Below are 26,840 nucleotides of genomic sequence, written 5' to 3'. Positions count from 1 at the left end.
CGCTGCTCGCTTTATTCGCACTCAAGAGGTTGAAAACAACCTGTCCTTGTTTCCCATCGAGTGGTTTCTTCTGTAATAGTTGTTTCATCATTACTGACCCACCATAAACCTTCTCAAATGGATATGTTATTAGAGATATATGTGATATTTTTCTGTCCGTATTAAAACTGCGATGTATAGTTATCTGTTGTTCCAGCCTTGTCTCTTGTGTGCCTTCGAAACTACATTGACTACTCCACATTTGTCAGATTCAAAGTTAAATCAGTCAAAGGAATCCAAACCACTTTGCAAGCCTTGCGTGATTTCCCCATTCTAGGAAAGGCTAATTTTTGGCAAGTTGGCGGTCGTTCTGTAACTTGACGGTCGTTCTGTGCAATCTTCTTTCAAATTTGTTTCTATCCTTGTTGATTAGAAAACCCGTTTGATGCGCATTATCATAACCTTCGGGGATCGTTTTCAATGTCTCCTTTCTATCCGTCTTTATGATTCAAATATCACATTCCTCCATCTGCGAACGCACACATCAACAATAGCGACCAATACAACCTATAAAATGTGTCCAATCTCCAAGCAGATCCTACGGTAGCATAAGATAGTATCAAAAGCTGGCAGAGGAGTGAAGCCGGCCTAGGAGTGTGTTTGGCTACCGGGGGCAAATGGACACCTCTTGGCTGACTACACTCCTTGGCCAGTTTGGTACTGTTTTATGCCATTGTAGGATCTGCTTGGAGATTACAATCAAAGGCTACTCAACAAAAGTAATTGGCGTGAACGTTTAATCGTCAACGCCTTAGAAATGTTTCAAGTGTCATTGAACTCCCCTGTAACACTATACCCCAGAATACAGGCTATTCCGCCACATGTTACACCGGCAATCAATACACTTCCAGCCAATCTCAATACGATTTGGTGCAGTTACACGCGACTAAACACCTGGTCAACAATACCGAACACGGGTGAGTGAAGGACCGGCCGGACACCCGACACCTCGTGTCCACTCCAGGTAAGCCCTGACACCTGATCCTGTGCGAACAGCCCCCTGTACGCCCGCATACCTGCTGACCAGCCGAGCGGAGCGTAACAGGGACTCGCTGTAATGTCATTGTTTACCTCACAGTCAGCAGAGGTGGAGCGTGCATAATCTGAACGGCACAGAAAAAAGTGCTCTGTGTTAAAGATTTGTGGAAAACATCTAAATTCTACAGGTATGTACTTCATCAGAAGTTTCATGTACCGTTTTTATTGTATATGTGAGAACATGGGCGCATTCTTTAATTGGAGAGACGACTTAGCTGTCGTCTAAACAATTATGGTTGATGTATGGGGAGGGGGCGGGCGTCGGTACAACCTGGCATCCATCTTACGTCTTCTCCTGTCATTAATGTAGCATTCCCTCGGGTACTTTAATGAGAAAACACCTGAAGGTTTGGTTCTTCACCTGGCCAGGTCTTCTATTTAATGTAATAGTGGTTATGGTATAAATATGTGTACTAGATAATAAGACACATTTTGTGGTTGAAGGTCACACCATGCACCGTCAGCAGACGGAAAATACCAGGTGTAATTGCTCTGTTTTAGATAAAAGACACGTCTTAAACGTACCTTCTTATTTACAGTAAACACTCCCATTGAATGAAGAATGTTCTTCATTGCCATCAACAAGTGCATCTTCGCCTTGAAGTACATTCTATAGCAACTAAAATGGTTCGGTTTGTAAGGGTAATAGGGAACTTGTTTTACTTGGAACAATCAAAAATAGTAATCTGTAATGTCAAAATGAACTGCATCATAAGGTGTATTTGTCTGTATACCATCCGTGCATTCACCTCCTAACATCCTGAGTGTAGACCTTGGCATTCTTAGTATTCCTCCAACGAATTTCTTGAAAACCACTTTGAAAACAACTTTTTTTTCGAATTCAAAACGATGACCTGTGACCCCTGGAGTCGGGCGTGCCAGACAGTGACGGTTACAGGGTCCCACCGACCTGACCGCCTCATTGGCACACACCTGCGTCACAGGCTCATTTGCATAGCTTCTTGTTTTCAAAACAGAACGATCAACCCATGCCCGCAAGCAAAACAGTTTTCACAGGAAACAGTGGCCTCTTCTGGGGCCCCTGTGAGGTTTTGGACACATAATTCCCAGTTAGCATATACGTGTGAGCACATACGGGTATAAGCGTAGGTTACAGGTGAATATTTCTACCAGAATCTGAGTAGCAACTGTATGATATTTCTCGTCAAATTCCACTGCTGAATCAATCAACGTCCGGGCCCATTTCAAAGAGACAAAAAACTTGCGATCAGGAGATAACAAACACCTGTTTGATTTTTTCTGCCAAAGATTCAAAATCCGTGATAAGAATATGCATCTAAAGCTGATGACAATAACGACAAAGTTGTGAAATATATATCAGTAAGCGTAACATTGACAAATTACGATTAAGAAAAAAGAAAACTCCTTTCCATTTTAGACCATCTCTATATTGTACCATGTACCAGGCGCTACCCAGCACAGGATGTCCGTTAGAACAGTTAATCACATTAGAGCTATCACGTAGTTCCTGTTGTCACACAAACATAAGAAACCGGTGGCAGCAGAAAGGGTAATATATGCACAGGTTATGTTTGGGTAGCTAAAAAATGGAGGTAGATTTGTCGCAGGCATCCCGTGCATTCAAACTACACATACCTGTCGGAAATCTACCAATTTGAATACGATTTGAGTTGAATAGGTCCAAATATGTCTACTGGCATTAATACGAAGATTGAAGAGGTGGTAAATGATGCGTGGGATATTGTATTAAACAAGCGAGCGAGTTTTGATAGTTTTAACGAGGTGACATTCGTGTTAGACAACCTTGATGCCTAAGAGCTTTGCTATTTAAAGTATGATTGAATCAACTCCATGGTTGAATAGACCTGAAGGTGTTTACCTTTGTTGCTACTAAGTGAGTGAGAACTGTTGAAATGGGCACTACCCCCAGGACATTGCCCCGTCCCCAGAATTAGTTTTAATCGGAATATACAGGTGCATACCCCTGGATTTAGCTCAATGATTTTCCTAGATCCTACCTGTCTTTGCACATATTAATCTATCAGTCTCGGTATGAATCCTTCGTTGTTTGATATTGTGCATGCCTACTGCGTCTCTCCCATTGGTCGACAAAGTTTTGAACTGTGACGATAATGTTTCATCAACTAAGGGAAGTGCTGTGAATAGTGCTTAAGGAAGAGTTAGATGTTATGACATCTGACACTTTTCAGTTCATCTATCTATCTTACCCTCTATATAAATACGGAGGCAGTTAGGTATGCACGTGTGATGTAAGGATAAACCCAGACCAAAGAATACTAGGAGAATGTTCTTAATTTATTTGCTTGATTTCAGACATCAATTGGGTACAAACGTACATGTGGACGATTGATTATATAGCCAGGAGACATTTTTGTCATCAATTACACGTTGAATCACTTTGAATCAGGAGACTACAATAATCCATGACTAATGATTAGACTCGACTTAATCAGACATGCAACGTTGCATCGTATGTTTGACACAAAACTGACATCGTATGTTTGCCACAACAAAAAAGCCTGTAAGGAGAGAACTGAAATGTTAAACTTCTAAACAAGGAGGTTAACTTGTTTCAATCTTCATTTTAAGAAATGTCAATCAACCTACATCACAGCTGTAACCCCAGGGATCCTGCATCATTAGCTAAATGCGCCACTTACTCCAACTAATGTGTCAAACTGAATTATGGTTTTCAAGCCAATCTTGCGTTTGGTGGTATAGACTCACTTGGTACTTTAAGGTACATTTAGGAGTGTTGAAAATGTCGTAACATCAGGATAAACTCAGTTCCCAGCTGTCTTTGCGTTGTTTTCGACAAGATAGGCCGGCATTGTTGGCAGCTATTCAAGCAGAACAATGCATGGGGGAAAATCATTGTCTTCACGCCAGGTGATGTTCAACAGACAACCCTGAAAATCTGTGACCATTCACTCGCCCAGAACTGTCTAATCGGTCACTCAGGAGTCGTCTAGTATCAGGTGAGGTTTGCTGAAGATCGGATTTCGGGTGTAAGAGTGTTTTTAGCGAGAGAAGAGCACACCTGAAGACAGCTAGCCGACTTGTCCCCGCCCATTCACGGATGACCTCACAGGGTGCGCCGGCGCACTGGTAGTTGTCAGTCGCCATTTTGAGCCTTACGGCCAAAAGGAAGCCACTTCCAAGCTGTCGGACGACCCGCTGGCTGCTGTATATCTTCGTGTTTGGAAACAGTTCCGTGGGCATCGTTTGACAAGTGTCGCTCTCAGAGCGATCATTCATCCCTTGTGTGGTAGAAACTTGCTTCGAAGACAACTTCTGACAGTTTGAGGCCGAAGTGTCACTGTAAAGCGCTCACAGACAGGTAAGATAGTCTTTCTGTTTACGGAGTCGTGTAATTCATACGTCCCGCCCAGGTATGCGGGGCTTATTTCTGACCAGGGAGCCGTTTCCGGACTAAGCCTTAGTCCCAGTATAGTTCTCACAAAAGACCTTGTTAAACCGAGGACAACTACTTCGTTTATTTAATACACAAGTAGTATGTTTTCTAAAAGTAGTACCTATCCTAGGAGAAGTGTGGAATAGATGAAGAAACTATCGCGTTTGACATTACTGAAAAAAATGTGACATATAAATAGCGCAGTTTACGCATAGTTCACCGGAGCCTTTCCTCGTGGAATGCACAGAGCATGCTTCATTAGAACTTTTAGCAACACTTATGTTTTCGTTCACTCCCAGAAACAGTCGTTAAAAGTAGATTCAAACATCGCCCTAATTTGGACGTAATTACCATACGTGTAATTGGATCTTTTGCAGCAAAACTACAGTAGAGTTAACAGATAACATCTACTTAACTGGCTGAGCGGTAGAAAAACGAAAAACAGGCCCAAACTTCAACTAAGCGATGTTCTTTGTAAGTCACAGGCAATAATTCAAAGATTCTAGACGTTTCTCCGCTAGTGGTTCACATGGCCGGAGATTGCGAGATGCGGACTGGAAACTATTGTATAATCAAATATGATGTAATATTATATACCATATTAGCCCAGTTTTCATACAGCACAAAATAATGAAGTTATACCAAGTGTGCATGCTTTGTTCACCTTACAAGGGCTTTCCCATAACTCTTTCCAAACACTTCGCGCAGTCTAATTCTCATGTATTTACTGAGCCCGTAACATGTGGTTCCACCGCAGCACAGGATAATCCGCCGGTGCATACAATACGACACACAATCCCGCCTTTCCGCTTCCATAAGCAAACATGGAAGACCCTGTGTAAATAGGAATCCGTCAGAATAACGATTAGCGTTACCAGGAGGGGGCGAAATCTTACATGATAATGAAGAGCTTTTCCATAATCACCTTTGTTGGTAAGGTTTTTAGACTACTCTACACTGTGATTGTGTTGCGATATCGCCGCAACCGACATTGCATTTGGGTTTTGTAACTATTTATTTCATTACTGCAATGTCAAAATGTATAAGATGACAACAAACATACAAAGTGTAAAAAGTTTAGTTTTTTATCTATAGAATTCATTGAGCTCGGTCGCCGCCCTAGTGGTCTGTCTGAGGATGTAATGCGTTGTGTAATGCCTCATGAGTGTTTTGAAAGGGAGAGCTAATATGTAGCAGTGGTTGTTCTTTACACAGTAACGCTATCAAACCATCGCGATTGGTAAATGGCCTTCATTGGTACATTTACCAATAAATCCACCTGTACTTATATCTTCTACAATGCCAGGTGGCCTCTCTGTGTGTTGAACCAGTTCGGTCATGTACATAAAATCACGTAAAACTTAAAAGTATGAAGAGTCCCAAAGAAAACACAAACACAATGAAAGATGAAAATCTTACGTACGGTTCATATCCGACAAAAAAAGAAGACCCGATTGTTTGCTGGAATGTCACATAAAAATGTACTTGTTCAAGAGATGCAAACTACAACATGGTAGGCACTTATATTTTGAATCAATGAACTGTGGTCTAAGAGTATTGAGACAGATAGGACACATCAGGATGGTACCTTAAGGTACTGCCGCCTCAGGTTGTGTCCCGTTTAAACTAGATTTCTGACAGTACCGAATATCGGGTCTGTCACTGAGGTAGGTCAGCGTACACAATGATTGATACTCCGCCATCTTGTTTCATTGCACGCAAGATTTCCCACATTCAGTTTACAACAACAGGGATGCGTCAGGCATCACTGAGTCAACCTGTCACGCATCACTTGGTGTAGTACCACTAGTAAATTGGCCACAGATTCTCCGTCTCCTGCAATACCACTAAAGTCTGCATGGACATTGATGAGAGACATGCTGTGTTTATGATGGTACTGTCTTATTTGTGCTGACGCGTTTAAAACCTTGACAGTTGTCGTTATTCCCCGGGGATATGGAGGTCAAAGGTGATGTCCTCCCTCAAGGAACCGGCATTAAATGTGCAGACCCCCTGCTGTTTTTCACCTTGTCCTAGGATAAACTATCTTGAGCTGTTCTTTTTTGGCACCTCTGTTTTTTTTGATCAGGAAAGAAACGTTGCCAGGTCAGACTGACGATAAGGAACAACAATGTCAGAATGAAACCAACAGAGAAAACAAGTTGTGATCATGTTGACACTTTTCATTGGGTATTTTTTACACCAGCCTGTAGCTGTTTTTATCGTGCAAACCCAGTAGTAGTTCTGTTTTGATACGCCGATGCAAGGTCCTAGATTGTTTTTCTTTTGTATGTTTTAGCAACCGTTTAATGAGGGAACATTTGGTTAATGTCCGAGATATCATACAAAAATTATCAACATATCATAGGAAGCATGATGTCGTTACTAGTAGTTAGATGTCTAACCGAATTGCTCTCAAATATTTCCTTTGCTCCGCCCTTTGTAATCGTGATTTGCAGCTTTAGCAAAAGTTAAAGTCGTTAAGATCAAGAAAAGTAAAGGTTTTGTTTTTAGTTCTTGGTTTTTCAGACCACCTTTTGATAATTAGTGGTGACTGCTTACAAAGTGGCTACAACCATTGATGTTAATCGGATTGTTCACGAAGGCGGTACAATGTAGCCCATTGTTCCTTAGTCATTGCTGATAGTGGCAGGCGTTCCACCGAGGACTCATTAAAAGTTGAAAGACAGGTTTTCATGAATAGACCACAATCATATACGGCGTCCTGTTTTGGGGGGCAGGTATACTGTATGCAAAACCTACCACCAGCGTGGTACTTTTTGCAATATTTAATGTAAATAAATAATGAGTAAAGAGAAAAGTAGCGCTTGTGGTGTTACAAAATGTTCCACAAGCTGTGGTAAAGCATCTCACAAACCGCAGTTTCAGCTGTTTTGTATCTTTAAAGATTGTATGAATCATGACCCTATCCAAGCCTTTCCATTGTTGACCGACCAAGTTGAGTTCCTGTTTACAGGTGAATGGAAATTGGCCTGACTTCAAAGTTTAGCTCACTGGCGTTCTTCACTTGACAACAATATATTCCATTTCCACACCATTACCTTCACCAGCTTGACAACTAAGTCAACTAAGTCGTGCACAGTATCAATTATCGTGAACTGACGACATTTAGAAAAAAGAATTTAAGCATTGTGTTTAATAATATGTAGTAACGTACACATGAGATTTGGCAGAAGTCTGTAAGCTACATGTCTGGTCACCCTGGGAATGTACAATGTCAAGCTTACGCATTTTTTCAATAGTTATCAGTTTTACATTTGACAGTCTTCGTTTTTTTTTGCATGAGGTGTCCCTTTTGTATATTAACGCTGTTTTTCATGCATGGTAGTCACGGAAACTTATTCATCAAAGGATGAACTAAATAACCTTATGAACACCTGTAACACGAAACGACATGAATTATTAAGCATACATACCAGAGTCACTCATAACCCAAACACTATTTTGACTTCTATATGCTGAATGTGTGAATAATTGTGATTCGCATATCGCCGATGACCCATCTTACCGACATGTACCACCATTGAACAGTGATAGAGAAGAGTTATCTATCACACATGATGGTAACATGGTGCTGACCTTGGTCCTAGTAATGACTCATTGCGAGTGAGTCATCATCTCCATACTTGTGGGGATCGTATTACAACATGGCGACCGTCCCTGGCCTTTTGAATAGCCGTTTACGAGAAGGATGCCTCAGGTGTTCAGAATATCCTGAGGGGTGGGAGGGGGTGCTCCAATAACAAAACAACATTGATAGCTTGAAAGAAAAAACAACTATACAACTAGACAAACTATAACACTGTACTTCACGCCTGTAAATAGTAAAGATAAGGCTACTGTCTGTGCGAATGTTCACAAATGCATGCACGCATATCTATTAATTGTACAATATAGCCTGCATTTGTAGACATGCAATCAGGTGATGTTTTGTCCAGAGAACACGTTTCAAGGGCGTACAGGACCCGGGGGAAGGTCTACCGTTAACGTTTTCAGCTGTGTAATTTGAGGGCTTGACCATAGTGAACAAATTAGGCGTGTGTGCGCGTGTGAGTTTTCAACATAGCATTCCTCACATAGCGAAACGTCGTTAGCACTTTTGATAAATTGATTACATTAGACAATACTAGTGCGCGCTTTATTGTAATGTAACATGACAACTAAATCTCAGGAGAAACCTTGTGTAGTCTCAATGAGCCAAATTTAACAGGTATTTGTACTTTCCTTGTCACTATTCTATCAATCTTATTGAAGCAGTAAGGCCTCTTTGGTCCTTATACTTGAACCTTTCGGGGTTGAACTGTTGGGATTTGAGGTCTGATGCTCAGTCTTTTTCTTTTCTTCTTTCAGGAAGATGAGTTTATGACCAACATAGGAAGTAGGTAAAGAGTAACACCATAGAGAACAGCAAATCAAGATGGGTGGTATAGCGAGACTCCTGTGCATCGCAGTCGTCTCAACTTCCATTGGTGTGGTGTGGATGCAGTCTCAAGGCATAGGTAAGGCCCCCTTTCTTCTATATCTATAGACGGCGATTCAGGTCGCAGAGAGCGTGACTATGCAAATACATTGTATTGTAAATTAAACAGAATAGAGAACGAATGTAATTTTGTCGTAGAATATAGTTTGTATAGAGAAGAAAGAAATGAACTGTATAGTCTTGTATACAATTTACCCCCCCTTTTCATAAGCTAAATGACATCCTTACATTGAAAATGATATAACCAAAGTTTGTAGAGATGTATGTGCGTTCAAGTAAAACTCATTTCGGGGACACTTGTCGCCCGTTTGATGACTGTCAGTCGCTCAGTGTTTGTTAATCAAAGCGATATTGTTTTCTGCCCTCAGAGTGGATACCGACCCCGTGGGATCCAGTGATCTTCGAACACCCCCAAAATCCTACGGTGTACGACAGGGAAAAGGCCTTGTCCGAGGGCATCAAATACGCTAACCTTACGTGCAGAGCCATTGGTAGACCATATACCAACTACACATGGACAAAAGATGGAGTAGAAGTAGACTTGACATCGGGAAAATACACCATAGCAGGCGGATTTCTAGTTATCTATAACCCGACATATCCTGACGATGAGGGGACGTACCAGTGCATCGCTTTTAACATGCATGGTGCTGATGTTAGCGTTCCTGCACAGTTCAAGATGTCACGTGAGTTGATTATTCCCTATAATCAAAATGACATTGTATCTTAATCTTCCGTTTCAATGGACATGTAAGCCACATTGATGTTTCCATTTTTTGTTTGCTACGTGCTTTCGTCTCATCTTTTGATATCATAGTTGATATACTGCATAACATTGCAGAATATGGCTACCGGTTTGTAAAACTCTGCAAACTAGTTGACTGTTATCTGCCAGCAAAAGCAACATTATTACATCGTTGAAGCCTCTGAAATAATGATTCAACAACTACATGATTGACATATATACAGACACCATCCACGTGTCTAACCCCAATCTATCTGCACAACAATAGCTCACTTCTAATCTTAATCACTATGTCTTTCCTAACTGAAGACGTTGGAGCGTTTGACAGAACTCCCCGCTCTCCGGTGACTGTAACTGAAGGAAGGGGATTCAAAATTGAGTGTAAAGGTCCGGACGCCTATCCGGGTAAGTATTTTTAAATGGGTCTTTGAACGTTGATTAATATCTGAACTGAAAATAAAAGCGATTCATTTGGCACCTACTCCATGGTACCCAAAGTTTGATAACATGATGGTAACGTGTTTCTTTATTTTCTCCACACAGTGAGTTTTTACACAGAATTTTTTTTAGTAATGCGTTCGATATACATGTATAACACAGATGAATTTGCTTCTCATAATCAAGTACTAAAAATCTTTCACTCGTTTGCAGCTCTGCACTACGGCTGGTACAAGGGCTTCATAGGCAACCGGATCATTCCGAACGAACGGAGATACATCTCCCACGCGAACGGGGACCTGTACTTTAAATTTTCCAGGGTTAGTGATGCTGGGGAATACAGGTGAGAAAAAGAACTACTGCTGTCCAGCAGAACCACTTTTCTTCCATGTTTTTTTAATCCATCTCAATCCATTGAAATGCTTGTCATCTTTCATTAGTTAAGTATTTTGTTCGTTCACAAAGATTAAAATTCTCAGTTCAGCTTATTCCGTTACATGCCTTTGTGCCTTTTATTCAAAGCCAACAAAACTAGCATCATGTACACTTAAGTAGCACAACATAGAATGTAGTTCTTAGCATAACTGTACTTTCCTTATTATGCGTGTTGTTTGTAATTGCAATTAGCCCACGGGCATGAAGTTACAATAAACATATTGAATTATTATTTATTTTTGTCGTAGATGCTTCGTCCAGAATCAACTGCAGACGGACTTCTTCGGAGACATAGACAACAGGTCTAGCCCTGCGATTACAGTAACTGTGAATCGTGACCTTAATCCTCGTAAGTTCTTCTTGTCAACTGTCTCCGTAGATTTGGTGCATGTGAATGGTACATGTATTTGCCATCTCACAATTTCAGTCTCAACCATATAATAGCCAGTAGTTGCTTAATTAGATCTATTGATTGAAACTACGAAAAACCTCATTTGGGAACATTCGATGTCTACTAAATCAGAAATTCGGCAGTGAACTCCGAGATGTTCATGTTCCTATTATAGTCTTCAACTCTCCAATCTACAGTAAACTGACAGTCAACACCAATATACCAACGTGATAGCTCTATAAAACAACAGAGCAATAGGAATCACACCCGCCATATGTTGTAACAGTTCAACATTGATATTTTTACCCTGCAGCTATCAGAGCCAGAGAACCCGTGATCATGCTCAACCCAGCCGACATCGATCCAATCGAACAGTACACTGCAGAGTTGGAGTGTTTCGATGACGCATTGTGAGTATCCAAACTGCAATGCCTGTCCTTTTGACCAATGCTAGGTAGGGCTAAGGCTCTATCAGCTATATGTGCCATTTGCATTCTTACAGTCAGTACTTGTACTAATACAGACGTTGTAAACATGTCATGCTAATAAGCGCTTTCTTTTTGAACCACCACATATAATCCAAGGATTCACAAGCAGCGTGGCTGTTACCGACCAATCCTAGTTGCTTCTTGGTATAATGTTATACTTATGGAGACCAATTTTGCTGTGAAAAGTCTATTTCATACATGCACAATTCTGCAACATCCTTGTACTGCTATTACTTACGTCAAAGACACTGAACGACCACCAATGTGACGGTGCAATGGTTTTCTCTATAGACAGATATCATATCATTTATAACACGCAGCTTATTATTCCTTCAGTCCCGCATCTGACATCCGTTGGAAACGACTAGACAGACCAGCGAGGGAAGGCGGTGTAGAAATAGAGTTCCCAGCAAGGGCCAGGTTCAACTCGCACTCCCACGCTCTTATCATCCCGGAAGTCACCGAAGCAGACGGAGGAATCTTCCAGTGCATCGCTAGCAACGAGAAAGGATCCGTCTCACACGAGGGTAGAATAGAAGTCAGAGGTAAGATGATACACCCGTTATCATACCGCCGCCCCAATACACTTGCAATTGGACGGCGCAATCGTCACGCTCTATCTGCGATCTATAGATCAAATTTGACAGATCGCTCAACGACTTGTATAGGAAAAAAACGGATTACGGTTTGTGTGTTTTTTTGTCTTTTCAGTCACACAGTTACATTTTGCATGATATCCCAGTTGGAAGTCGAAGTTACACACATCCGCAGGTAGTCTCACATCGCACCTATCAGATAGTGATTAGTGGACTTCAAAGGCTATGGCGACTCCGCACAGGCTCCGTGGGTCGAGTATACGTACTGGCTCCTTTGGCCGGCCGACTCCCCTATAACCTAACATATCATTCCCTCTATTCACACAATTTCTACTATTTGATCATCCATCCGCGGAGCCTTGTAGAGGCTACGTAGTGAGGGCGCAGCGCGATCATCGTCTAGAAAAAAGGGAGCTGACACAACACATTCTAGGGATTTTTCATTGTCCTTGATCATCTTTTGAACTGTGCAATGGCAAGTCAATAACAACGTCGCATTTTCGTGTGCTTTCCAGTACCACCAAAGCCTAAGGTACTGGATTCCGAGAAGCCCCTCCTCGTAGGAGGCACGGAGACCTTCTCCTGTGAGTCAGAGGGAAGTGAACCTCTCGTGTACAGTTGGTACTTTGGAAGGGACAAGATAGTGACTGATAACGTCAAGTACATCGTGGCCACCGACAAACTTACTGTCAAGAATCTAGATCTCGATGACAGGGGGAGGTAAGTCGTACCCTTTTTGTTCACTTTTATTGGCTCACAAAACTAAATTAGCTTTGCTAAGCTTGGTATGTCTGGATAAAATCTCAGCTGGACATTGTAAACAAAACATTATTCCTGTATAGTCGACAATCACCATAGAGTTTGATGAATGGAACGTAGTAAGTACTTCGTCAGTCAGAGGCTAGATTATATGAAGGCATACGGGTAGTCTGAAGTAGGGAGACTTTGGTATGTTATATGCTAACGACAGTGTTATTCCACTCCCAGCTACCGATGCATCATCACGAACGACTGGGGAGTGAACGCCACTGAGATCCGTCTGACTGTTCGAAGTATGTCTTCTTTTAGACACCAACACCATTATTTCTACACTGACACAGCAACTGTTAAAGACATTTAAGTCAAACTTTCTAACAGTTTATCCATGTGCTAATCATAGTGTTGAGGATATATCAAATGTTAAAATGTTCTTTTATCTTAGCCCATCTTTTGGACATTGACCAATAAAATACAAATATTTCCAATCGCATTTCCGTTAGATATGTTGTCTACCAACTCTCTCTATATCTCTCTCTCCCACTCAATCTCTCTCTACGGCTCAGCTATCTAGCTACCATGCACCCACTAAGTAACAGCATAAGCTCCTCAACAAGCTTTGCTTCATTCCTTACTGTTTGTCTCGTTTACAGTACCGAATATCCGAAAACCGATCAGTCAGCAGAACGGGATGGAGGGGTCCGACATCACCATGAAGCTGGAGTGGGAAGCCTCCCCAGCTCCCACCATGGAGTGGATCAAGCAGAGTGAGGTCATCGCAAGTATGACCCCGGATGGAGTGATGACGTCAGTAAGCTCAAAGTAAGTTGTCTTCTGTATTGCTGCATACCTGGACCTGTCCTGACATTCCACTCCACTTCTCCGAACGACCATTGCACGATAGAAAACTGCTGGCATCCGTGAGATAGTCGTGCAACTGCCTTGTTACGGAAAAGACTGTCTTAGATCCTTATCTGCGACTGTTTTAGTCACGGCCTGCTGGAAAAGTCTACGGCATTAAAATCGTAGGACGGCCTTTGACAAATGTGACCGTGACATAGTAATATTTTTAATTCATCTTCACGTCATATGTCAATACTTACACAGACTTTATGTAAGATCATGATTCCATTTTTTTTTAACAGGTACAACATAACGAAAGAGGGATATCTTGTGATCAGGAATCTTCGCCCAGAAGATGCAGGAAGCTACAGCTTCAGAATTCAAAACGTCTACGGCAGTGTAGATACCGCCGGAACACTATACGTAGCCCGTAAGTTGATTTATATCTTCATTGAACAGTTCTAACAGACGATATGAAATTGTCATTCTTTTTTCTTGGCGTAACCGTAAATGTCTGAAATTCTGCCTTTTTGTTTCAGAGCAATCGCGCATTGTACAAGGCCGTGGTCCAACAAATATCAACATGGAACAAGGAGGCACTGCAACCATTCCATGTGAGGGACAGATAGACACTCTGCTGGAAAGTGTCAACTCCTGGTTTGTGGACGGCAGGAAGATAGACTTTGAGAAGGAATCATTCAACTACAGAAGGGTACGGTGTGATTTTTCATTCTTATTACAAATCTTGCGGTTGAAGACACACGATCTTTGTGCATTTCTCAGCAGTAGATACCGGTAGAAATTATGATCAATTTAGCAGGAACGTTGAATGCTATGTATAAATCGTTTAGTTAACTGTAATAAGTTGATGCCTGAATTCTGTGCTTGCTGAATCTATCTTCTAGGGGCCTAAGGGAGAGCTGATCATCCAGAACGCAAACGTCATGATGCACGATGGAGTGTACACATGCGCACTGGACACTTCTGTTGATGAACAGACCGCAAGCGCAAGGGTGCAGATCAAAGGTACGAGAACAATGTTTTCGTCAATGTATATAGTCTTCGAAAAACACACATGCCTGAACAGCATGAACAGATTACAATCTTGTAAAGTCTTACAAATCAACTTGAATGATGTGTTCTCATTCTTCTATATGTATAACTTGAATGCATTCTATTGATCGTAAATAGAAAATGGGACACTTTGTCAAACCAAGAAGCTCAAAATGTGGGTTGCATTCCGTAGCAGTTTTAAAATGGTCAATTGTTCCACCTGTCACAATTGTCATCTTGCACTGTGTCTGTGTATCAACATCAATGTTGCAATTAGTCCTCGGGCAACAACTTAAAATAAAACTATCTAGTATCACAATCTATATACAGAGATTGGTTCCTTAAAAAGACACGTAAGTTTACATTTAACATTTAACATATGTTGGAGTGATTCCTGCCAATATTGATGATATCTTCAGGTCTACAACCTAAACTAAAGATCTTTATTGACATATTTATGACATCCAACATCTTTCCACCCGAAGGTGTGAGCGAGGCACCAGTTGGAGTGAAGTTTGAGAACGTGGGGTCCAACACCGCTACTCTCCGCTTCACTCAAGCCAACACCAATGGAGACAGCTGTAAGGAGTACGTGGTGGAGGCGCAGACAGAGTTCGATGACATTTTCTTCACGGACAGACTGTGGACCCAGGTTTGGAGGGGATCACCAAATTCCCTTAGAAGTGAGTATTTTTATCAAAGTAAGACAGCAATGGGACAGCATGGTCGTATTAATAGCATTGTTTGTGCTGTGTATGAAGTTTTGCTGCAATATGAACAGGGCCGCTGTGTCATAAGGCATAGGGGATGCGCATACATGTATTTTCAAACAATTACTGAATGTGTGTATTACTTGAATCTGTTTGTACCATTGTATGTTCGTAATTTTGTCGCTTTAAATTGGCTTTGGGCAAGAATTTCTAATAAACAATGAACAGCAGAATTAATAGCTGAAATGTCAATAGCAGTACGTACAGCCACAAAAAGTACATTTAGTTTACACTTGTGATGTTTACCATTTTTTTTGCAACGTTAATTGTGTTGTTGTTTACAATTAGACGCCCGAGGTGGAGGCAAGACACTCAACCTGAACAACCTGAAGCCGTTTACCGAGTACAGCTTCCGGGTTATGTGTATGAACTCATACGGCATGGGTGAGCCGAGCTGGCCGACTGAGAAAAACAGGACCTTACCAGGAGGTATGTCATAGCAAATGTTTAGACATGGTACATTAGAAATTGGCGTTTAGATTCTTCTTCTTTCCCTTGTTCATTATTAGCTACTTGTCGATGATTGTCAAACTTGTTCAAAGTTTTGTTGCTCATTTGTTGTTAATGTGACTACAATCTAGAAACAAAAATGTGTGGTTGTTATAAAGACATTCAATTGTAAAATACATATATATTTTTTGTAGCCCCACCTCGAGCTCCAGGGAACCTTGGTTACGGCAATGGTATGGCAGGGGATGTGCTGATGAGCTGGGAGGTTCGTGTATAGATCTGTTAATTTATCGATATGGCAACAAAAATAAACTTCAGAAGCATAGGTATTCAGGCTGTCCGCACGTGTTGGTGTTAAAGAAAAGAACTAGGTACTTGGTCTTTTGAAAGAAAAGCAAGAAGTAAATACATCTATTCTAACATTATCTGCAGCTTGTTATCAAATTAAGCCCCTTTGTTAAGGAACATTAAGAGTGACAATCAAGATAAAAAAGGCACGTAAATTTGATCTGGAAACACTTTGTCCTATAGCCACTTCAAGAATCAGACTGGGGAGATATCACGGTCGGATACCGTGTACGGTACCGCCGACAGGGCAGCGGGGCGCAATACCGGGTGGTCTACATCGACAACCCTGAGGCATCAGCCTACGCGCACACCCAGCCTCCAGCACCCGTCAACGTTCCGTACGAGTGTAAGATCGCGGCGTACAATAACTACAGTGTTGGACCGGAGGCCACGTGGATAGCCTACTCATCTTCAGGCCGTGAGTATACTCAATGGAGTAGAATACCAAGTCATTTATCTCTAGCAGAGTCATGTACGTTTGAGGTGTTAATCATGGTCTCAATGTCTGCGATCGTGATACAAATGTTCCACCTTTCCTGAATGGTTATTATGCTGCTTGTAAGGATAGCAAGATACTGCAACTCAATACATGTCCATATCCAAGTTAAAATATGGACGATGTCGAGCACTTTTTGATCCCTGGGTGGTTCAAGATTTTCTGTTGCATGCCGTTCACTTTAACCATTTTACATCAGATCATTGTTCTTGTCATTTCACCTCCAGTACCTGACTATCCAAGAAACCTAGAAATCATACATGCAAGAAACGATAGTGTGACGATGCAATGGGACAAGATCCCGAACTTCAACGGCCCGATCCCGTTCTGGGGTGTCCGGTACTGGCGGGAGGAGGATCGCCCAAGGACCGCTCGCCGTACTGTAAGTCTATAACGTTAGAACAAACAACATCAACACATTGAACAACGTTGAATATCATTTACGGGCAGTTCACATCAATTAAATACTTTACGTATACGTTGAATGAATCATGACAAAAGCATTGAATTCCTTGCATCTTCCCTTTCTGCTCTCACACCTTTTAACTCCTGATGAAGTCTTGTAGCATATTTTTAACAATTGAGAGTTTATCGGTTTCTGGTCATTACCCAATGACTTTCAAACATCAAAACAGTAGAGAAAATCGCAGTATCTTGATGTTCAGCACAAAGCACATTAAACAAGATTCCTTTTCTTTTTCACATGTCCTCTGATGATACAGAAACGTGCCATCGGCTGGTGGGATACTTGGGTAAGTAACAGTTGTGAATATACGTACATAGTCTAAAGTTTCAGCTTGATGATTTTAGTTTGATATATTGTCTGTAGATACGGGAGCTTTGCCATGCTGAAAGATATTTACCAGCAACAAAGTTGTCCGGAGAACATCAGCACAGATATGGTGTGGTGAAGGATTAGGAATTAAAGTATTTTTAATTTTGTGGATATGACTTTCTCATAGCTTCGATACATCCCAGAGGAAGAGGAGAAGGATGAAACAGGGTTCCAGTACGCCCGTCTCTATGACGACGGTATCACAAAGGTGCCTGGACCTTCCGGCAAGGAGACGTACATACTTCGTCAACTTCAGCCAGACACGCTCTATAACTTCCAGGTTAGTATCTTCGCCATAATTACGTCCATGAAATGCATTACTTTTCAGAACATTGCATTGAACCAGTCTGTACAAATTATATTTATCTTTAGAAGACGGTCTTTATAAGTTTGATATTGCACTGTTGGAAGTTGCAGATGAACACTAGATCACCAATACTTGCGCTTTGTCCTTTGCAGGTCCGAGCCAACAGCCATCCGTATTTTGGTGAATACAGCAACATCACCCGTGCTATCACAGAGGGAACAAGAAATCCGTGGCTCGTAGGACGTAAGCCAATATCTTTCAAGTCAGAAGTGACACAGTCACCGTTCGCTAGCTAGTATAAGATTCATCTGTAGACAACTTTAAAATAAACCATACTCTCAAATCAGATCCCGACTATATATATATCATGCCTTTGTATATGAGGAATATGGTTGTTTTGACATTAATATAGCTATGGCGTGTATGCGAAATCCCAACATTTTCAGACAATGTTTCACTACAGTCGTTGAGTGTGTTGACTACTTTGTCCCATACAGTTCAGGGCAGCTGGTGGGTGCCGATGCTGTTCTGGCTCATGGTGACCTTGTTGATTGCCCTGCTGCTGACTCTCTGCTGTTGCTGCTGTCTTTGGTGCAAGAGGAGACGGCGTCGCAGACCGGTGAGCCGTTTTACCAGATACACAAACTGTAATGTTGATGCTTAGCATTTGTGTTTAGATATGGTTAGAAAGTTTATAGTACATCTATGTTTAATGATTAATGAAATGATTTTCTGCTGAAAATTGTTTACAATGTTTTTGTACGAATTGACCAGTTATTTATTTCACTTGTGCATTTCCTCATTTTGACTATCCTTGACTTACAGAAAAGTGAAGCCTTTACCATGTACGAGAGGAACGGTAGACCATCCAACTTTGGTGTAGATAGTAAGTCTGAAACTATCCACCGTTCAAATATTTGATTGATGTGGTATATGAATGCATTTCTAGTTTTTCTTCACTATCTCTTCACTATTTGAAGAATTATTGTCATTTTCTTTTCCGAGATGTCTTTTTGACAAGAAATTAAAATCGTATGTATATCTAGACATGTCTAGTTCAAGTGTCCATTCTAAACTACAGATCTTATTATTTTCAGTTATGACACCCTACCACAAAGGACGCCTCAAGAGACTACGGGACACTATCATCAGATACGTTAGTCCTGACCCTGTCGCTGATCATCTCGTTGAAAGAGAGGTAATGTTATGTGCAAAATACTTCTGTTTATTAGAACAGACTCAGAAGCGGCATAACTTAGCTTCTGTACGAAGTACTTGTAGCATGTGTAGTATTATACTACTATTCGTAGACGTTTTCACTTGTGCAAAATCTGCAGCGATTATTTGTCCTCATTTCCTTGACCTCAGAGTCCTGTTTTACGCATCTCCTTTGTAAAGCATTGACTGATAATAGCAACGTACGTTAAGCGTAAGATTGTCGATTCTACCACGTTAATGAGTATTCTGTATGATTGTCTAACTTAGTAAAAATAATATCGTTGCCTCAGGTCTTACCCCAGGCAATGGCAGGACAGATCAAGCAGATCGAAGAGCCCGATTTGGCCAATGAAAGGCTGTTGGACATCCTACCTAACCGTCCTGACCACGCCTTTGACCACTTCTGCGATGGAGTCCGCCCTGAACATCCTTGGCTGTCTGATCTACTGGAGGAGGCGGGTATGTCTGACTTACGTCTACGTTCATAGTGGGGAAATAGTGGAGAGACGCGTTTGTATATCACTCACTCTTTGGTAGGCTTTACGTTTGGCAATACACGATTAGCCTATTAGCCTACGTGAGTCTTCAATGTTTATAGTGTTGGAATTGAGTATAAAGCTGTTGTCATCAGATAACTTTGTATACTGAAGTTTTCACCGGACGATAGTAAAATCTCGGGATACCTTTATATAAGCAGAGCGATCCGGACAATTGCTGTGTATCAATATCGTCCATATCATCGAATATCTTAAAATATGTTTTATGAACTCATCACTTTCCTTTTTTTATCAGAACCGGAAATGACAGACGTTCACATGTCCAAACTGGAGTCCTACCGGAAACCCCTGGCTGCTAGTGTTGACCCTCATCCCGTCATCAACCATATGAGGATAAATGAGGTAGGTATCTCAGTATCAGCTGTCGCGCCGCGTGCCTGCGAATCTTGTGTGTTACGCCGAAGGGTGGTTCTACCGGCTATAAAGATACACATAACCACTGTCGTGTTAAAGACGTGAATCTGGTAGCATACATAACTTATGTTGCTACATTCCTTGTTTTCTATTTTGTTTCTAGAATATTTGCTATGCCTTACTTGTTGATCATCTAATTGTTGATACCCATTTATGATTTGTAATCATTTGTTTCAAATTTGCTTTATTTGTAATCATCTAATTGTTATTACACATTTATGTTTATGTTATTATTTGTATACCATTCCAATTACCTCATTTGAATTTCTGTTCAATAGTTTGTTAGGAGGAGGTCTCCCATAAGCCTTTTTGGCTTCTACCCCTCTCCCGCACAGTTTTTTATCTATCAGTTATCTTTACTGTATGCATGCCCTTTTTTATGAGCAAATGAATAAAATTAAAAAAATAAAAATAAAATTACGGAAAGAAGTAATTCCACTCGCAATTTCCCTTCACAATCGTAGGTAGACATCCTACCACATCTCGGTAGATGATAGCAAAGCTCTTCACAAGAATGTTTAATGATCCTGACGATTTTCTGTTTTCAGTACTTCAATCCTATGGAGGCCAAGGATCTTGCGAGCATTCCCAGCAGAGAGGAAGCCAATAATGTGGTGATCGACATGGTGAAAGATCGTCCTGACCCCGCCTTCTACCACTACCTGGCGTGTGTCGGGCAGCAGGATCCGGATCTGGCTGCGGAGATCGGAGGTAGGAACATTGTCGGAACATCAATCCTCGAGTGATTCAATCTCCCATGTCATTTTGCAAAAAAATCAGAGCATTATCAATACAGTTCATTTAGTTACATCTCTCTGTTTCTCTTTTTATCTCCACGAAAATGGAGAGAGCCTCGGATACTGTTTGTGTGTGCGCGCGCGCGCGCGTGTGTCCGTCTTTGTGTGTTTCTGTTTCCGGATATTTGTGGTCAACATAACTTTAGAACCTCTGGATGAATTGTAAAGATATTTGGTAAATGGCCATGGACTGGGAAGACAAAGGCGAAGGTCGATTTTTAGTCCCCTTGGTGCTGCAGCAGCACCTTTGCTTTTTGTATCTTTTGACCTGAATATATAACGTGCTATAATATGGTCTTGATATTTAGTAGATGTTAGATAGCTTGTGATGTAAGGTAGAAATTGAATAGTCTTGGCCCCCTAACAGCTTGTTTCTTTTGTGTCTAGGACCTGACTACCAGCAGGACTTGAAGCTTCACCTGGCTAACGGGACCAGGTCCACGCCCCGCATGTTCACCGACGGACAGTACGACGGCGATTTGAGTGGTAAGGACGCTATGGGTCTTAGGAAAGGTACGATGTTGTATGTATTACATGCCTGCTGGTGGCATGGAGCAAATATCACTGCCAGTAGTTAGCTATGGTGCTGCTCACCGCTTTGCACGTGTCATGGTGTCACGGTATGGGTTTTATCATTGTTTTCCGTTATGTTCCATTTCATCTGATTTAACCGGCTTAGCCATCTCATTTGACATAATTTGCTCAGTGGTTGTTTTGTTCAGTCAATATCCTGCCCAATGCTTGTTTAGCAATATCTAATAACAAAATGCGAAATATCAATAAATTTATGGTAATGTGTGTGTGTGTGAATCGGTGGCAAATAGCATACAGACCGATAATGTCATATACTATTGCGATAAGCTTTGTTTAGTTCTTGCACTTTTATGTGACTACTCAGTTAAGAATAGGTCACATCCATGCGATTTATAATTATCATTTTTATTCCTCCCACCAGAAACCGGTTCGGACAGGCCAATACTAAACAACGTTGATGAGTTGAAGATGTCGAACATGGTGGCTGTGGAGCCAGTGGAGATGAAGATGTCGAAGATGGATGCTGTGGACGCTCCAAACATGTCAACTGGCCTGGAAGGTATGTCTATAACACAGCCTCTCATATAAATGGCCAGCCACATGCTTTATAGTAGCCCGGTAGGTACAAGAAACTATCAAATACCGGGATGTCTGACGGGTGCGTAAAAGAACGAGTCTCCTGCTATGTCAAAGATGTAATCCAGTCATGAAGAACCGAAGCAATGTCAACACATAGAAAAAATGCTGGGATCAACGTCATAGGGTGTTGTCTATGCCTGTGCGTCCTGATTTTATGTGTCTTACAGAGTCCTGTCTTTCTTGTTATATATTCTTCCGCTGTTATGATAGATTCATTTGTTTGCAGGGTACAACGATCTCCACAAAAGTGACTCTCAGATTCTAGATCCCAACAGGCTCGGTAGAGCATCGGGACCCATCAGGGGTTCTGGTCTCGGTAAGGAAATCTGCATGCAGCACTTCTTCCAATGGACAAATGTGATCCACATCTAATAGACTGCAATTAGAGCTCAAGCATGTCGCACATGTCCATTGTGAGAAGGAAGGCCATGTTGATATTTCCGCATTAGCTGGTGATGCCTTGGTAGCTCGTGGATGTAGAGCATATTAAATCGCTTATTTTGCGGCCTGCACACATCGCAGCACTTCAGCTTCTTCCTACACTAATGTGTGTAATTTGATTTATTTTTTCAGCACTAGCTTAATCCTTGATTCTTGGACAGTTGAGCAGGCTGGTGGCGATACTGTAAAAATGCATGAATCTAAAGATGTTTTCTTTTCATTGCCTTTTGCATGCTAAGAAAGGTACATCACTGAGCAGTAATGGCATCTTTTATCTTTCTGTATTGTTTTTAAAAGCGGTAGGCTGCTAGCTGACTGCCAGTGCATTAGATTTGGTGCAGAGGAAGGATCATATACAATTAGGACAGCATAGTTGCAAGGCCAAGGAAGCATACGCGGAAAAGGCTTTGTATAACGACGCTGGTTGTTGTTAGAAATGGTATTTGGTGCGAAAGCGTCTTTCAAACCTCACGGAAACTCCGATAAAATAATGCTATTGACACAAAAGAGGTCAACCAAAATGCTCAAGTTACGAAAATGTCAGCCTCTTTTTGCTGTCACAGAAATCACCATGTTTTCATGAAATACGAGGATTCATACATTTGGATTTGTAAGGCGTTTTCTGCTACATACAAATGATGAAAATGAATTGGTATCTTCTCTCTTAGGTGTCGACGTCAACATCACCCGTGACGGAAAACCCAATATCCATGCCCAGCAGGGTGTGTAGTTTCTCTTGTCTGTCTCTAAATTATTTGTTGATGACACTTGCTAAATGTCTCTCTTGTCTGTCTCAAAATCATTTGTTGATGACACTGCTAAATGTCTTCGAACGTCATGCGCGTATTTCGTTCCAAACTGACAAACATTTGTGGGATTGTGTGGCGTAACGGCAAGGTGTTCGACTCAGAACCAAGTGGTCCCAGTTTCGAATCCTGTCATGTCACTTACCTTCTGCCCTTAGGAAACACGACTTTCCTCACTCCGTCCAGGTGTAAAAATGGGTACCTGACGGTTGGGGAGGTAAAATGGGTGAAAGACTTAGCCTTCCAATCGTGACAGTGGATAACTCACTGCCCTTAGTCCTTACAGCCTCAAAGGCCTACTGGTCTACCTTTACCTTCTGTCTGTCCGTTGTATGTCGCACTGTAAGAATAAGTTACTAAATTGAGAGTGTCACAATGTCCTTGTCTGTCTGAAAGCAACATAAAACTGACAAACAAATCCCCTTTCAATCGGTAGTGATGCAGCCAGAGGAGGAGATGAGTGTGGATCCCCCGGAAGTCCACCCGTTTGAGGCCCAATCCGGCAGCACCATCGAAGTGGAGAACGGGCAACCCGTCATCATCGAGATTATCGGAGACGGTGAGGGGTCTTGTCTCTTATTCATAGTATTGTAGTTCATTTATATAAAAGGGATATATTAAGCTTAGCATAGGCCTTGTCCTAAGAAGCATTGAACATACATGCACGACTAGAGAAATAATAATGACAGGAAAAAAACTGTAGATAGCGATAACATACACTAGTAAAGTCAGGGATATATAAAACATGTCACATGTGATACAGTCCAGAGGAAAGTAATGATGTTAAGGCTTCATCTCAGAGGACAGTTTGTGCAATTTATGTATCTCTATGACGTAATGACTTTACTGTTACCCTGTGTCCCTATAGCCAAAGGAGTGCGCTGGCTGTATGAAGGAGCTTCACTGCCCAACAACGACTTCTACCGACAGAGCACGGAGGGTGAGGAATTTCACTCCCTCTTTATCGCCGAGGTGACCCGCCAGAACCAGGGATGTTACACCTGCGAAGGTACCACCGACTCGGGCGTCGTCAACTGTGACATCTTCATCAACGTCCGGGAACCGCAGTCCCAGCTTGTATAGAAACAAACATGGCTGTTCAATTTGCAAACATTCTGGACTGCCCAAATGTCTAGCGGAGAATACCACCATGTGCGAATGAATTGTGTGGAAGGCAAACTGTTGTTGGTGACTTACAGAGGTTTCAGAACGGTCATGTAAAGTAAGCAAGGCATCGTATGGGAAGCCATTTCAGCTCCATCATAGCCTGGGTACCATTCGGAAAGTAGTTCGCTCCGGCGTTAATTAGACGCTATACAGTCGCTTCTCGCCCTGACATTTATCATACAGTATATACAGTCGCTTCTCGCTCTGATATTTATCATACACTATATACAGTCGCTTATCTGCTGTTCCAGATAGCAGATGCGAACATAGGCATAGGAGTTAACTACTAGCCGGATGGTACCCAAGCTAACTCCATTATACTTTCTGTAGCAATACGTGGTAATGTATTGTACAGTTGTTCTTTTCACCAATATCAACATTTGATACATTGCAGCCGTTCTGAATCACAACGATTTTCACTGATTGCCATTGTAATCAAACACAACACGTCTTTTGTCAAGTCGGTGCCAATGTCAGCTTTTCTTGCATTTTTTGTTCTTCTTTAATACTTAATTCTAGTTCAAATGATGTTACAATGATACTCTTTATCACTATTAGTTTAGATTTCCGATATTCTACTGGGTAGGTGAGAATCAGACGATGTTAATAGCGAGTATGACTCATCTTGAACCTATGTGGAAAATTGGAGGTCAACTGTGATTATGAATTGAGCACTAATTATGCTCACCATTAACATCAATTATAAACGTCCATTTGATCTACGTATAATTTGCTCAATAGATATTAATTTAGAATATTCTGAAATGTTCAAACCAGTAATTGGAATTAAGTGTTCATTTTTTTTAAAATGCTATAGTTAAGTGTTCAATTTTTTAAAGATGCTAGACTATTATGTTGTACATTTTAGACATCAGTCGTAGTTTGTAGCGTTAATTGAGTTTTACTTTCAGTTTGTGTATATTGCATAGGTATTGAATGGGTTGAGGTCTCAGTTATTCTATAAATCCGTAAGACACATACTTGATTGTAGTCCATTTTTTTTTGTATGATATTTTGACGGTTAGGGTCACTGCAAATAGGAAATGTACCTTATAGGCAATATTCATCAGCTTAGTAGGTATTGAAGAAAGGAACTTGTGATGGTCGTTTTGTACATTTTATGTCAGCAGGTGAAAAAATAGAGGTAAAGAACTTTTGTACTCAATCAGAGACCTATATTACAAGATTTATAGCAAAACATTGTTGTTGCTGTATTTGTGTCCGTACGATTATTTTTTTTAGCGTTTTGAGGCGATCATTCCTAGGCTATAAGATTGTTTCAACCAAACGACATGGAAAGCGAAAAGATTTGATTCATACGCACCGTGTTCGCCAAACCCATTTTAAAACATTACAATATAGAAAGAAGTAATGAGTAAAAACCCCGTATACCAAGCAGTCTGGCATCAAGTTGCGTTTGTAGTTACCATGTGATCGGAGTTTTGTAATTCCCACTACGCAGACGCAGAAAAGCCTTGTTTGTGGTAGGACCGGTGTGACAGCGATCTCGCCCCCCCGGCGATCTCGCCCCCCCGGGGGGCGAGATCACTAGCGTTTTCGCCCCCCTTTAGCGTTTTCGCCCCCCCCCCCCCCAAGAGCAGCTGGTTACTACATATTACAGGTGCGCAACCTGGTACTATACTGCACCTGGGGAGTAACGTGTATGGTGTGTTACCTGGTACCTTATGGCACCTTATTACCGTACCGTAAGATGCCTGTCATACCTCGAAAGTCGATACTATATTGTTCGGTGCAAACATGACATTGAAATGAAAAAGACAATTTTTGCAGCTGAGGTGGCATAAAAACAGTGCTACTGCGAACGTATAAATCAACACCGTCTATGGTACGGAATACGTCAGCTATATGTTTTCAATTTGTCACAGTGTTTTCTTTCTTGTGCTGGAAACATTTCCAAAGCACTAACAAAAACACACGTGAATAATAGTTTCTCATTATAAACACTATCTACGCGCAAGTTGATATAGCTGTTGCTAAATGCTACACAAACACTGGTAAAGTACCAGTCTTAAGAAACACGGGTAAATGCATCAGTTCCTAAATACTAGAAAAAACAGTCATGTTGGAGGTGAAGATATCCCTTGGCCAGGTGCATATACCAAAATGTGCGGTATTCTAATTAATACCTAATATTTGCATAATTAATAAAGACATTACATAGTTCTTTTGTGGTCACTTCATGGTAGAGACTTCATATTGGAGATATATAGGTTGTTTGAGGACAGGTGAATACAATGAAATACATCTTATGTCAAGACTCAGGTATATGCAATAATGGGAATACAAGGGACCCAACCCT

The 26,840-nt window shown here is 41.3% G+C and overlaps 1 protein-coding gene across 8 annotated transcripts; it reads left to right on the top strand.

The window, feature by feature from the left end:
- Window positions 1-982: 982 nt before the first annotated feature.
- Window positions 983-25,718, top strand: LOC118423598 (contactin-2-like). Of its 8 annotated transcripts, none has more exons than XM_035831819.1 (34): window positions 983-1,003; window positions 8,867-9,015; window positions 9,365-9,682; window positions 10,051-10,146; window positions 10,393-10,522; window positions 10,863-10,963; window positions 11,319-11,415; window positions 11,830-12,038; window positions 12,605-12,809; window positions 13,077-13,141; window positions 13,499-13,667; window positions 13,991-14,118; window positions 14,228-14,400; window positions 14,594-14,714; window positions 15,227-15,424; window positions 15,800-15,940; window positions 16,156-16,226; window positions 16,493-16,727; window positions 17,033-17,187; window positions 17,528-17,557; window positions 17,768-17,920; window positions 18,100-18,190; window positions 18,445-18,566; window positions 18,773-18,833; window positions 19,045-19,145; window positions 19,456-19,624; window positions 19,958-20,064; window positions 20,685-20,847; window positions 21,321-21,446; window positions 21,889-22,026; window positions 22,333-22,422; window positions 23,216-23,269; window positions 23,790-23,912; window positions 24,222-25,718. In XM_035831819.1, the coding sequence occupies exons 2-34, from the start codon at window positions 8,934-8,936 to the stop codon at window positions 24,434-24,436; spliced, it is 4,437 nt and encodes a 1,478-aa protein (XP_035687712.1). In that variant the 5' UTR covers window positions 983-1,003; window positions 8,867-8,933; the 3' UTR covers window positions 24,437-25,718. The 8 variants fall into 8 exon arrangements, with proteins under 8 accessions (XP_035687712.1, XP_035687711.1, XP_035687710.1 ...); XM_035831818.1 differs by lacking the exon at window positions 983-1,003 and adding an exon at window positions 1,088-1,205; XM_035831817.1 differs by lacking the exon at window positions 983-1,003 and adding an exon at window positions 3,972-4,420.
- The last annotated feature ends 1,122 nt before the right edge of the window (window positions 25,719-26,840 follow it).

Source organism: Branchiostoma floridae, chromosome 9, assembly GCF_000003815.2.
Source record: "Branchiostoma floridae strain S238N-H82 chromosome 9, Bfl_VNyyK, whole genome shotgun sequence".
Classification (NCBI taxonomy): Eukaryota; Metazoa; Chordata; class Leptocardii; order Amphioxiformes; family Branchiostomatidae; genus Branchiostoma; species Branchiostoma floridae.
The sequence above is the reverse complement of the archived record's forward strand: the minus strand, read 5'-3'. Positions and strand labels throughout refer to the sequence as shown.

What these genes read in the sequence shown, in the direction of transcription:
- LOC118423598 (XM_035831819.1), top strand. Translation starts at nt 8,934, where the DNA reads ATGGGTGGTATAGCGAGACTCCTGTGCATCGCAGTCGTCTCAACTTCC. An exon ending in GGGTAGAATAGAAGTCAGAG is followed by an intron (nt 12,039 to 12,604) that starts GTAAGATGATAC and finishes TGTGCTTTCCAG; the next exon opens with TACCACCAAAGCCTAAGGTA. An exon ending in AATCATTCAACTACAGAAGG is followed by an intron (nt 14,401 to 14,593) that starts GTACGGTGTGAT and finishes TCTATCTTCTAG; the next exon opens with GGGCCTAAGGGAGAGCTGAT.